This window comes from Carassius carassius, chromosome 21, assembly GCF_963082965.1.
Source record: "Carassius carassius chromosome 21, fCarCar2.1, whole genome shotgun sequence".
Lineage (NCBI taxonomy): Eukaryota > Metazoa > Chordata > Actinopteri > Cypriniformes > Cyprinidae > Carassius > Carassius carassius.
In genome coordinates, this window is record NC_081775.1 from 21,322,894 (window position 1) to 21,335,169 (window position 12,276).

The window sequence follows — 12,276 nt, forward strand, 5'->3', positions numbered from 1 at the left end:
CTTCAACATTTGCGAGCGATCCAAAGAGCATCTTGAGCTTCAATGGAAACAAGAACATTTGACCTTTAGTTTAAAATGGTTCACATGGTCAGTCTCAAATTTGCTTATTTGATAAGTAACCTAAAATGGTGCACAATCTCCAATATATTCTTATTTAGCAGTCTTCCAGTTTGATAATGATAACTTGAAACTAGAAATTTGAGTCAGCTGATCACCCTTTTTTAAGATGTCCCTGTATCATAAAATATTGGTCTGAACGGACCAGATTCTTCACTTTGAAAACTGATTTTGAGAGCCCAATGTTACTAGTGAAACTGAAATCATAATAATTTAGAATATTTAAGAAACGTAATAATTTTATTATCAAAATATTAAATAAATACATTTCGATTCTCTTTAAGTATGCCCAAATTTGATCATTGATCACATGATTTTAATTATTTGTGACATATAAGAAACTAAACAAACAAACAAATAAATAAGAATCGTTAAACTGTATAACAAACTTTTAAATGACTTTTTTCAGATCTTTTTTATTTCAGTATACTTATTTCATATACTTATTTCAGTGCTTTTCCATATGGTTTCTTGAAAGATATAAAGAATATTTTTTCCTTTGCTGTCATAAAGTGTTGACTGATATGTTTACTCTAATTTGGCAATAAAATATTCTTGTTCAATATGTAAATCTGAATGTTTAAAGCGAATACCACAGAACTGATGGGTCCTCTGGGAGCTGCAGATCTCTGAAGTCTCTGAGTCTTCTTCTGACCCTGTCTCTCTTGCTCCCCCTGCTGGGACAGACGCTCTGTAAACCGTACAGAAGAAAAGTGATAATGTAGGTTAATGTTGGCCTGAATTAGATCAGATAAGGATTGCCAGATTCAAAGGTTTGATCATTAGTTACAAGGGTTTAGAAGACTCACTACTAGGCCACTTCAGTTCAAGAGCTCTGATTCGCTCTCTCATGTCACGCAAACCTTCCTGCTGCTGAAGAATCGCTTCCTCACGGCGATGACCTTTGTGCTTTGACCCCTGATTGATGACATCATTAAGAGCTGTCATGACTGCCACATCCTGAGAAAACAACATCCATATATCAGTTAGCAAAGTGTCCGATTGTGATCTATGAGTGTGTGTGTCTGTGTGACTCCTTGCTCTCTTTGTTGCCCATTTTGTCTTATGAATGTACAGTTTGTTGTCGGTAAGACTTTTTATGTTTGTTTTTTGAAAGACGCCTCTTACCAATGCTGCATTTTTATATTTTACAATAACTGTTTTCTGTTTTAATACTGTATATTTTAAACCAGATTTTTTTCCTGTGATGGCAAAGCTCAGTTTTCAGCATCATTACTCCAGTCTTTAGTCACATGTCCCTTCAGAAATCATTCAGATATGCTGAGTTTGGTGCTCAAGAAATGTTTCTTATGATTTATTTAGAAAACCGTTGTGCTGGTAAATATTATTTTCAGAATCCTTTGATGAACAGAAATTTCAAAAAAGCTAATATTAGGCACATTTTGTGCCTCAGTGGAACTCATTCAATGAATAAGTTTCAATATCCTGTTATCATACAATCAGCTTTCTATTCAGAAAAGAATAGAAAATCAAAATCCTCTATATGTCAAAAGTGATAAATTATTTAGATAAATGATTGTCCAGGTTGGTGGCAAACTCACTTTAGTGTTTCTTGAGGTTTGATGTGGAACAAAGCTTATGTTCTCCATCTCTCTGTATGCTGCTGCTTTACTTTTCAAATCCTCTTCAGTTTGTCTAACAAAAATTATTTAATGCATCAGTTTATGTCTGATTTCTGTGAGGCCATTGTACTGTTTCATTTTTGCTCATACCTCAGTTTTTCTCCCAGTTTCTTTGTCTCTTCATCTTTCTGTTGCACTAGTTGTGACATCATGGTTAGCTTCTGTGTGAGCATGCTCAGCTGAATCTTCTGGTCAACCACCAAAGCTTTATGACTTTCCAACTCTAACTTCTGCTGTTCACTAAGTTCTCCTACACAGAGAGACATGCTTAGAAACACAAAAACAACAAAATATTGGTATTGTATAGTGTTGATTGTGCAGCACCTGTCATATCAGAGAGCCGAGCATGAGCCTGGGCCAGGTCATGACTTAGGGCATTGATGATCTCACTCTGACTGACCACTTCCTGTTGGGATGAGACTAGAGACGCCCTGCAGGACCGATTAAAAACATTCTAATTCTGAATACAGTAGATTCGGTTTGAGTATGGTATAGATCATTTAATGAAAATAATAAGACATTGTTAAACACTCCTGATCATTTTTAATGAAAACAATATCACTAAATAAATAATAATAAAAAAAGCATGTATACATTGTCTGTGGTTATCAATATAATTTAGGACATTTTAGCAGTTCGACTAATTGTATTGTAAAAATAAAAGGAAGTAGAAAAAGAGACATATTTGCAGCTACTATTTAACAGTGCCTGATCTATGAGATGATTTAAAGAGGGAGATATGGACTGTGTAATTAGTTATTAAGCAAGAGTTTCATAAATAATGCATGAATAAATAATGAACCTCGTGCATTATTCATTAACAAGAGCACAGTGTATGGATATCATCCTTCTCACAGTGAGTGTAATGACAGAGTAAGGGAATTGGTTTACAAACTAATTTATGCAATATATAAATCCTTAAGCTACAATCTTATATACGCCCAGAGCTGTTGCAACTGGTTTGCGAAGCAGGCCTACTGGCTAAATGGGAGAAATATTTACCACAAAAATATACAACATAGATTTCGAAAGATGGGTAATGCAGTGTTGGTATTCATGAGAGCGTTATTATACCGGAGGGATGTTATGGTTTGATCCAGGTCCTGTTGTTTTTCTGATGTGTAAGATGTGCTGTTGCTTTCAAAGCCCTCCAGCCTACTGAGTGCCTCTGTGGGACAAGTACAACAAGGGTAAACATGATAATGAACACAGAACACATATGTAGGACACATAAAATCTGTTGCACAAATTAGTTTTAATTAGGAACCTAAGGCTGTTGAGAAGCTGCACTCAACAGGTAACATATGAAACTGCAGGATATTTTTAAAAAAAGGTAAAACTGGTTTCTACATAAGCTAATTTCTTAAATTTATTGTATAAGTTAATACTTCTTATTCATTTTGAATCACAATGTTTCTTTGTTTTAAATGTATTTTTTATTATTATTATTATTTTTGGACATGTTTATGAGAGGCTGTGCTCACCTTTGAGTTGTTGCTTCATTGAGTCTCTCTCCTCCTCCATCTCTTTCCATCTTTCCTCAATCTGCTGAGCTTCGTGTATTCGTGTCTCCATGGCAACAATGGTGTATGCATGTTGTCGCACCTGCTCCCTGTACTCTTCTATCTCAACCCTGTGTTTCTTTCTCTCCTCTTCAGCACCTCTCTGCAGGGCCTTGGCCTCTCTTTCCTCAGACTGCTTCATCTTCTCACTCCTCTCCTCCTCTTTGAGATGTAATTCACGCAGCATTTCTTTCAGCTCTGCCTCTTGTATCTTGGCTTCTTCCATCTTGGTTTGCCACTCAGCCTTGCGTGTCTCGATCTCCCTGTGCAAGGCACTCTTGGAAGGGAGTAAAGTGACAGGCATGGAGTTGAACAACTTACATTGTGTGGTTCTTTATCCTATGGATACCCGTTTCCACAAACATCATGCTTTGGTAAATCATTATTCTGAGATGAAAACCCTGGCTTATGAAAAACATAATTATAACACAAAAAGGCCATTTTTTTCTCATAATTTAACTTTTTAGGACTTTTATTACTTTTATCTCATAGTTATGTCTTATCTTACACTAGTGCGTTTTCGTTTTAAAACACATAACTTTTGCTATGGTTACGCCTGTCGTTTACACTTTTCCAGCATTTCCGACCCTCGAAAATGAAGACTTTTGAAAATGCTGCAGACCCCGTTTTAGTTTGAAAACTCTGGTGTTGCATTTCAGTGTAAATGGACCAAACGCTTGCATGGCTGCCAACATTCTCCCTGCGTGTCCCTGATGACCGTGTAAACAATAAAATCAAGCTCGTTGTTGTACCCCAAGCATATAGGCGCATCCGCCCTCTAAATAATAGGAATCTACTTATACATATTTATAGTTGTACCTGCATGAATGGTGTGACCTGCATTTTAGGTTGTGTAGTGTAGATGAGGATTGTTTTCTTTTTAAAACGAAAACACACTAGTATAAACAGGGCCTTAGAAACCAGATCAAATATAGATATGGAGCATGTGTTGTGAGTCGAGGTCAACTGTATTTCATTTAAGAGGATAAATTCAATTTTAGTTCAGTTTTCAATTTTACCTCACCTCAGTTTGTCTCACTGACTGTAGATCAGCCATAACCTCTTCCAGCTGTCGCATTAGCATGTTTTTCATCTCTCTCTGTCCCTCTGCTGCCTGAATCAATAACAGGTCAACGTTCAGGAGAAACTTCAGTGAAACTTTATAATTTTATAGTGAGCTCAATTCATGAAATGAATCTAGTCCATCAGCTTGGAGCCAGTTCTCTGAAATACTTTCATTAATATACAAATTTCCATTGGAACTGGGATGGGTTTTATCTATAATTATAAAAACTGAAAAGCCTAAATGACAATCTAATTGAGACCATCCCTCAAGAGGTCTATGCCTCCGAGATTAAATGAAATGAGTTTAAATTGGTGTTTTTGGAAAGACAACAGCACCTGAAGTTTCTCCATCTCAAACTGCTTTTGCATCAACTCCAGCCTGCTTTGAAGATCTCTCCTCTGAATCTCTGTCTCCTGAACCTTCTCCCTCTCTGACTTCATTGCAGGAAAGAAAGACATGTTTCTTTAGAATCACTTTCTGATTCTTTAACTGATTTAGAAATACTTTGCATATTTTGTAATACCTTTAGTTTACTTAGCTCGGATTGGACGACCATGTGGTTCTGGCACAAAATCTGTAAGGCACCTGACATTCCTAGACAAAACAAATAATAACAACAAACAACTACTTTTTTTCTAATTAATTTGTAATCCTGTAATACTGAAAGCAATATCACTTCTATTCTTGTCAAACCCAGTTCTCCTAAATCTCTCTAAACTTTCTTTTCTTACCTCCAGTCTTCAATGACACATCAACCCCTGCTGTCTGTAATCTCTCAGCAGCATTCTGCAGTACTCTGTACAGGACGTTCAGTATAGAAAGTGAATGCTCCTGAATCCAGCTAAGGGCAGGACTCAAATTCATGTCCTGCAGCCCAGATATTTCCCTCAGAACTTTGTCTGCAACACATGCATCTTGTACTTGTCTCTATATACAAATGGAAAGAGATATTATATAGCTATCAACATGCTGTGCAATGCTGAAACACAAACGTACAACATTATATGGCATAATCAATGTTTCCACCTACTAATACCTGACATTCTTGCAGTCTGACTCTAAATTTCTGGGTCTCATCCAACATTTCCCTCTGTGTGTGTGCTTCCTCTTTGAGTTTCATTTCAAAGTCATGCACTTTGGTTTTGTACATCGCCATCTGTTCCATTAGCTCAGTTAAACAGTCCAACACCTGCAAAATAAAAACAAATATTAAAAAAGTTCATCCAACAAAGACATTTTGGCACAGATTTCTCACCAGCATGTCTTTCCAACCCAGCAAATTTTTGAATATCCTGCCAACTCTTTTCAATATAATGACAGAATATGGACTGAAGCTGGCAAGCTATAAAAAAGCACCACAAAGATATCATAAATGTGGTCCACTTAACTATATCTGATTCTCGAGTTCAAGTTAATGTCACATTCATGTAACAACACAGATGTTCAAAGCAGCTTCACATTAATAAAACTAATAATTTCAAAGAAGCAACATTAATCAAACATGAAAATAGCAGCTCATGTTGTAAAATTCTTCAATCAAGAAATAAATTTAAATTAAGCTGTAAAGCAGCTCTACAGTAGAAGACAGTGTCATTATTCAGCTCAAGTCAGTTCAGTGCTGATTTAATTCAGTTGATTTTGCAAAGCTAGTATCATTATCTAGCTCAATTTATGTTAAAATTTAGTTCTCATCTGATAGTGTCAGTGCCATTAAATCAATAATATTACTGAATATTAAATATCTTCAGTAGACAGTAGAAGAGAAAAAAATCTTGGGAGAAAAAAGGCTCAGTCGGCACTTAGAGGCACTTAAAATGTGCTTCCAAAATAGTTTTCCGCAACACATAATTTATGTCTAAAGTAAAATGAAAAAGATTTTTTTGGACATTTGTAATAATGTATTCATAATTATCATTTCCATCACCTATACTGTAAACCCGTTGACACATTTTTTGCAAAACAATCCTCAAAAACTTGGCTTCTGATTGGTTTAAAATGTTTTCTTACCTTTTGGTCTGATTCTTTGTCAGAAACATGCACAGTCTTGACAATCCAGTCACGAAAACTGTCAAACTTTGACGAAATTTTAGATACGTTAGCGCAATAGATACCAGAGTAGTCATCTTACCAAGTGTATTGAGCTCACTCACCCTTGACTCTTTGAGTTTGAGTTCTTCCTGAACTCTCTGTTCTCTCTGCTGCATCTGCTGATGAAGCTGCTTCAGTCTGTCTATCTCTGTCAGCAGAGAAGCCTGTTCCTGAAGCACACATCATACATGAAGAATAGAAACATGACACCAGATTTCATAAGCTGCATTAGCCTGGTCCAGTGGCCTAATGGATAAGGCATCAGCCTGTGGAGCTTGGGATTGTGGGTTCAAATCCCACCTGGGTCATGGTGTCTAAGAGGCTGTATGTTTATTAAGTCATGTTGAGATCAGGACTGAGTGGGAGCAAAACAAAGCATACTCACTTTCTTGAGCGATTCTACTTCACTTTCTCTGGCAAGTAGCTCATTCTGATGCTTCTGGGTGTCTTTCAGCTTTTAAACCAACACCAAACAAAAGGAAATAATTATCTTCTATTAATAAAGCATTTTAAAACAGCATCATTTAAACATTTTCAGAGCTCAACGGCTGTAGAAATAGAAAGGGATGCTGGAACCTTGTCCATCATGCTTGTGAGCTTGGCATCTTTGTGTCTGACGTCTTGTCTGCGCTTGTCCACCTCAGCTGCTAGTTTAAGAGCTTGTTTCTCTCGAGCAGATACATCTTTCTTCAAACTGCTAACCAACGCTAAATAAAGAAATCTTGATAATTCCACTATACAACAATATAACAATTAATCTTAATATTATAAAAAAAAATTATTTTTTTTACTATTTTTGAAAGAACTCACAAAGGCTACATTTATTTGATAATAAATACAGTAACACGATAATATTGTGAAATGTTATTTCAATTTAAAATAACTATTTTCAATTGTAATACAGGTGCTGGTCATATAATTAGAATATAATCAAAACTTTGATTTATTTCACTAATTCCAATCAAAATGTGAAACTTGTATATTATATTCATTCATTGCACACAGACTGATATATTTCAAATGTTTATTTCTTTTAATTTTGATGATAATAACTGACAACTAAGGAAAGTCCCATATTCAGTATCTCAGAAAATTAGAATATAACTTAGGCCAATACAAAGAAAGGATTTTTAGAAATCTTGGCCAACTGAAAAGTATGAACATGAAAGTAAGAGCATGTACATAACTCAATACTTAGTTGGAGCTCCTTTTGCCTGAATTACTGCAGCAATGCGGCGTGGCATGGAGTTGATCCGTCTGTGGCACTGCTCAGGTGTTTTGAGAGCCCAGGTTGCTCTGATAGAGGCCTTCAGCTCTTTTGCATTGTTGGGTCTAGTATATCGCATCTTCTTCTTCACAATAACCCATAGATTTTCTATGGGGTTAAGGTCAGGCGAGTTTGCTGGCCAATTAAGAACAGGGATACCATGGTCCTTAAACCAGGTACTGGTAGCTTTGGCACTGTGTGCAGGTGCCAAGTCCTGTTGGAAAATGAAGCTGGAGTAATTGCTTCAAGAACCACTACGCACAAACGTATGCAAGACATGAGTTTCAGCTGTCGCATTCCTTGTGTCAAGCCACTCTTGAACAGCAGACAGTGTCAGAAGCATCTCAAGACAAAAATGACTGGACTGCTGCTGAGTGGTCCAAAGTTATGTTCTCTGATGAAAGTAAATTTTGCATTTCCTTTGGAAATCAGGGTCCCAGAGTCTGAAGGAAGAGAGGAGAGGCACACAATCCACATTGCTTGAAGTCCAGTGCTAAGTGTCCACAGCAAGTGATGGTTCGGGGGCATGTCATCTGCTGGTGTTGGTCCACTGTGTTTTCTGAGGTCCAAGGTCAACACAGCCATATACCAGGAAGTTTTAGAGCACTTCATGCTTCCTGCAGCTGACCAACTTTATGGAGATGCAGATTTCATTTTCCAACAGGACTTGGCACCTGCACACAGTGCCAAAGCTACCAGTACCTGGTTTAAGGACCATGGTATCCCTGTTCTTAATTGGTCAGCAAACTCGTCTGACCTTAACCCCATAGAAAATCTATGGGGTATTGTGAAGAAGAAGATGCGATATGCTAGACCCAACAATGCAGAAGAGCTGAAGGCCACTATCAGAGCAACCTGGACTCTCATAACACCTGAGCAGTGCCACAGACGGATCAACTCCATGTCATGCCACATTGCTTCAGTAATTCAGGCAAAAGGAGCTCCAACTAAGTATTGAGTTATGTACATGCTCTTACTTTCATGTTCATACTTTTCAGTTGGCCAAGATTTCTAAAAATCCTTTCTTTGTATTGGCCTAAGTTATATTCTAATTTTCTGAGATACTGAATTTGGGACTTTCCTTAGTTGTCAGTTATAATCATCAAAATTTTTAAAAAATTAACATTTGAAATGTATCGGTCTGTGTGTAATGAATGAATATAATATACAAGTTTCACTTTTTGAATGGAATTAGTTAAATAAATCAACTTTTTGATGATATTCTAATTATATGACCAGCATCTGTATATTGTAAAATGTAATTTCTTCCTGGATGGTGAAACTGAATTTTCAGCAGCCATTACTCCATTACTTTTAGCCATTACTTTTTTCAGGGTTAAAAGCTAAATATTATATTATGTTATAAATGTCTTATAAATATTTTTTTAAAGAAACTCTTAAACACTCAAAATGTTCAAACTGTATATTAAAAGAAATATAAAAATAATTATACTATATATGCTTAATCTTGTACTTTTATACATACAAATGTATATATAATGGTATCATATTACATCACATAGTAATGTCAATATAATTTTACATTTTTCTACATTGCAGTAATGTGAATAACCGATCGCTCTCTCTCTCTCTCTCTCTCTCTCTCTCTCTCTCTCTATATATATATATATATATATATATATGTATATATGTATATATATATATATATATATACATGTATATATATATATATATATAATTATATATATATGTCACCCCTATATTATCATCCTCATACCTGCAGATGAAATCTTTTCTTTCCTGAATTTATCCATCTGTTCTAAAAGATTGCTGATCTTCTGATCTCTCTCTGTCACAGCCTGTCCGAGCATCTCTCCAGAACATCTCTGAAGTTTCAGCATCTACATCCATTAAAGAGACAAAGCAGTTATGGTATTAATTAATTAGCATGCGAAAGATTTGTGATGGATTTTCAAAAGAGAAGAAACATCTTCATCAAAATAAATAATGAAACTAATCACTGTGCTACCCTTCCATCAACTTTATAAAAATATGTCTCTATACTTTGGATTTTTCCCCATTCCACATTCTTTATACTGTGCTGCAATATGATCTATGTTGTAAAAAAAAAAAAAACTCATACGGCAAGAAAAGGTGCAGTTTATTTGGGTTGTATCACAAAATCAGACATGCTGCTTTTGTATTTGTGTATGACATTGAATCTAGCACTTGGTTACAGAACGCCCCTTCATACACCCCTTCAAGATAGGGAAGACCCAGGTAGGACTTTATGCTCCATCACAATCACAGAACTGTAAATAATGTAAATTGTAAAGTAACAAAGGAGACGGTAATAGCACACCTGCTCCTTTAGCTGTTGTATCTGATCTTTCTTCTCTTTGATGTCACTCTCCAGGCAGCGAAGTCTGTGTGTGACATCCGGATCACCCTGTTTCTTCTGAGACAGCTGGAGCCTGAGAGCTGACACTTCCTCCTTCAGGGCCATGATCGCATCATCCTTCCTTTGGGACTCATCCTCAAAGCACACAGACACACGAACGTGTCCATCTCCTAGCCGATGCAACCTCTCCTCCTGAGAAAGAACACAGTTATCAGTGTATTGTTCAAGCCTTTTAGCTTTACGAGATGGCATAACAATAGCATGAAAAGGAGACTAGGGTGTTTTTAGCAGGATGTTGAACTCACCTCCTCCAATGGCAAGACGTGAATGTTTTGAGAATTGTTCAATTGAGTGCTATTTCTAAGATAACATGCTTTCCCTGTGTTACCACTCCAGCTTCCTGCAAAATATTAAAATTCACAAAAATATTGTTTATTTTTTGTTATATTGTTTAAATTATATTTTATTACATTATTATATATTATTCACTTTCCCATCAGTTTGGTACAGTGTTGTTTTAGAAATAGCAATAATTTGTACTGTTATAGCTTTTATTAATATTTTGAATGAGCTTTTTTCAATTAATTTAATGTATTTTTTTATATTAAAATTTTGGTTTATATTGTTTTTGTTTCAGTTTTAGTTTTAGTTTTATTTCAGTTTTAGTTTGTATTTAATGTCTGTTAATAATGTTTCAATCCTAAAAATGTTCAACTTACATGACAACATTTCAAATTTTGGGGTTTTTTTTGCATTTTTTCTATCTAATATTTACATTTTGCTTTATTTCAGTTTTATTTCCATGAACAAAATTATTTTAAAAGTTTTACTTAAAGATAATAACCCTGGTTTTGGAAGCCTAATAAATCTAATAAACTTTTCAAATCCTGTATTTTTTTCATGGTTTATTTTGACCGTTTTCTTTCTACTTGGGATAATAACAAAAGATTTAAAAAAAATGTGTGCTGAAAAGTCTTTACCAGGTCTGGTAGATTGGGTTTTGCGATCAGGTGCATTTGGCCCCCGTTTGCACCCGGCACTCATGGGGCGAGGTCTGGTGGGAGGGTGGGGTGAAACAGAAGGGGTCTGAGCTCGTACCCAGGCCTGGGGAACGGGAGACTGGGCCGCCAGAAGAGGAAACTGTTTGGAGACAAAACTTCTGTATATTTTGCATAAAGATCTGATAAACTTGAATATGTACATTGTCTCATTTATGATAATTAATTACCATATTTTCTGTGTCTTTGAACTTGAACTTAAGTCAATAAAAAATGCTACTGAAAAAATTTAAAACAAATGAACACAATATCATTTATCTGTTCAAATATAATTTTTACTGATTTCTCGCTGTCAATGCAGAGCTCATATGATGATCCTCCATAGCCAAAGTGAAGCTTGTCTCCTGGAAAAAGACGCACAGTGGCATTGTGTATCCGGCAGTCATTGACGTAGGTCCCGTGGGCAGAGTTTAAGTCATGGATAACATAGCAGCCGTCTGCTTCACACCAGTCGATAGTGGCATGACATTCATCCACCCCACTATTCTGAGCAGATGAGATGAGAAACACAATGAATGTGTGAAACACTTGTGTGAATGTCCTCTCTAGTGACATGTCTAGTAGGAGTCATAGGTCATAGGCTACTCAGTGTAAGATCATCATCTCATCATAATGAAAAACTAAAAGTTGAATCATTAACTGACATAATGACTGGACACATTGGGAAGAAAAAAGGCTTAATACCTGTAGACAGAGGTCAGAGTCTTTGTGTCTTCCTATAGTTGTGCTTTTAGGCTGGAGTTTAAATACCCAGTTTAAAGTTTTGAGGTAACCCCTCATTTCAGCCTGCTGACGAAACACAAATTGTAATCTGGTAAATAATATAGCGCTAAATGTAGTAACGTTACACTGACGCTTTCTGATAAATTGGCAGTCATGTCTCCTATTCGTGTCTTTTTTGAAACCTCGATTAATTGCAAGGTAATTAATTTCAAAAAGGTACCAGCATTTTTAGATTGCGATGATTTTCTTGACAACTCACCAGTATGAGTTTTCATCTGTCTGAACTGTGTACAACCCGGCTGCTCATAGGCATGTTACTTGCTGTCTAAATAGATTGTGTACAAGTGTCATGGTAACGTCAAGTAACTCGGAGCACCGCCTTCAACCCCG

General features: G+C 36.1%; 1 protein-coding gene and 1 non-coding gene across 2 annotated transcripts; one reads left to right on the forward strand and one right to left on the reverse strand.

Moving 5' to 3' along the window:
• Positions 1-640: 640 nt before the first annotated feature.
• On the reverse strand, positions 641-12,276 carry fhad1 (forkhead-associated (FHA) phosphopeptide binding domain 1). Its single transcript, XM_059502837.1, has 23 exons — positions 12,146-12,276; positions 11,848-11,949; positions 11,443-11,649; positions 11,086-11,245; positions 10,411-10,505; positions 10,067-10,297; positions 9,482-9,605; positions 7,053-7,183; positions 6,862-6,933; positions 6,539-6,646; positions 6,396-6,461; positions 5,425-5,577; positions 5,120-5,315; positions 4,912-4,982; positions 4,724-4,822; positions 4,347-4,436; positions 3,245-3,599; positions 2,835-2,928; positions 2,085-2,191; positions 1,851-2,010; positions 1,680-1,773; positions 927-1,077; positions 641-808 (listed from the first exon to the last, which is right to left on the reverse strand). The coding sequence occupies exons 2-23, from the start codon at positions 11,941-11,943 to the stop codon at positions 651-653; spliced, it is 3,018 nt and encodes a 1,005-aa protein (XP_059358820.1). The 5' UTR covers positions 11,944-11,949; positions 12,146-12,276; the 3' UTR covers positions 641-650.
• On the forward strand, positions 6,712-6,784 carry trnah-gug (transfer RNA histidin (anticodon GUG)). Its single transcript has one exon. It is a non-coding gene; the product is annotated as a tRNA-His (tRNA).

Bases quoted from the DNA above. Each gene is read 5' to 3' on its own strand.
- fhad1 (XM_059502837.1), bottom strand. From the start codon at position 11,943: ATGAGGGGTTACCTCAAAACTTTAAACTGGGTATTTAAACTCCAGCCT. The intron at 5,578-6,395 runs GTAAGAAAACAT...TTTATTTTGCAG, and splicing joins ACAAAGAATCAGACCAAAAG to GTGTTGGACTGTTTAACTGA. The intron at 4,437-4,723 runs GTGCTGTTGTCT...TTATTGATTCAG, and splicing joins TTGAGATGGAGAAACTTCAG to GCAGCAGAGGGACAGAGAGA.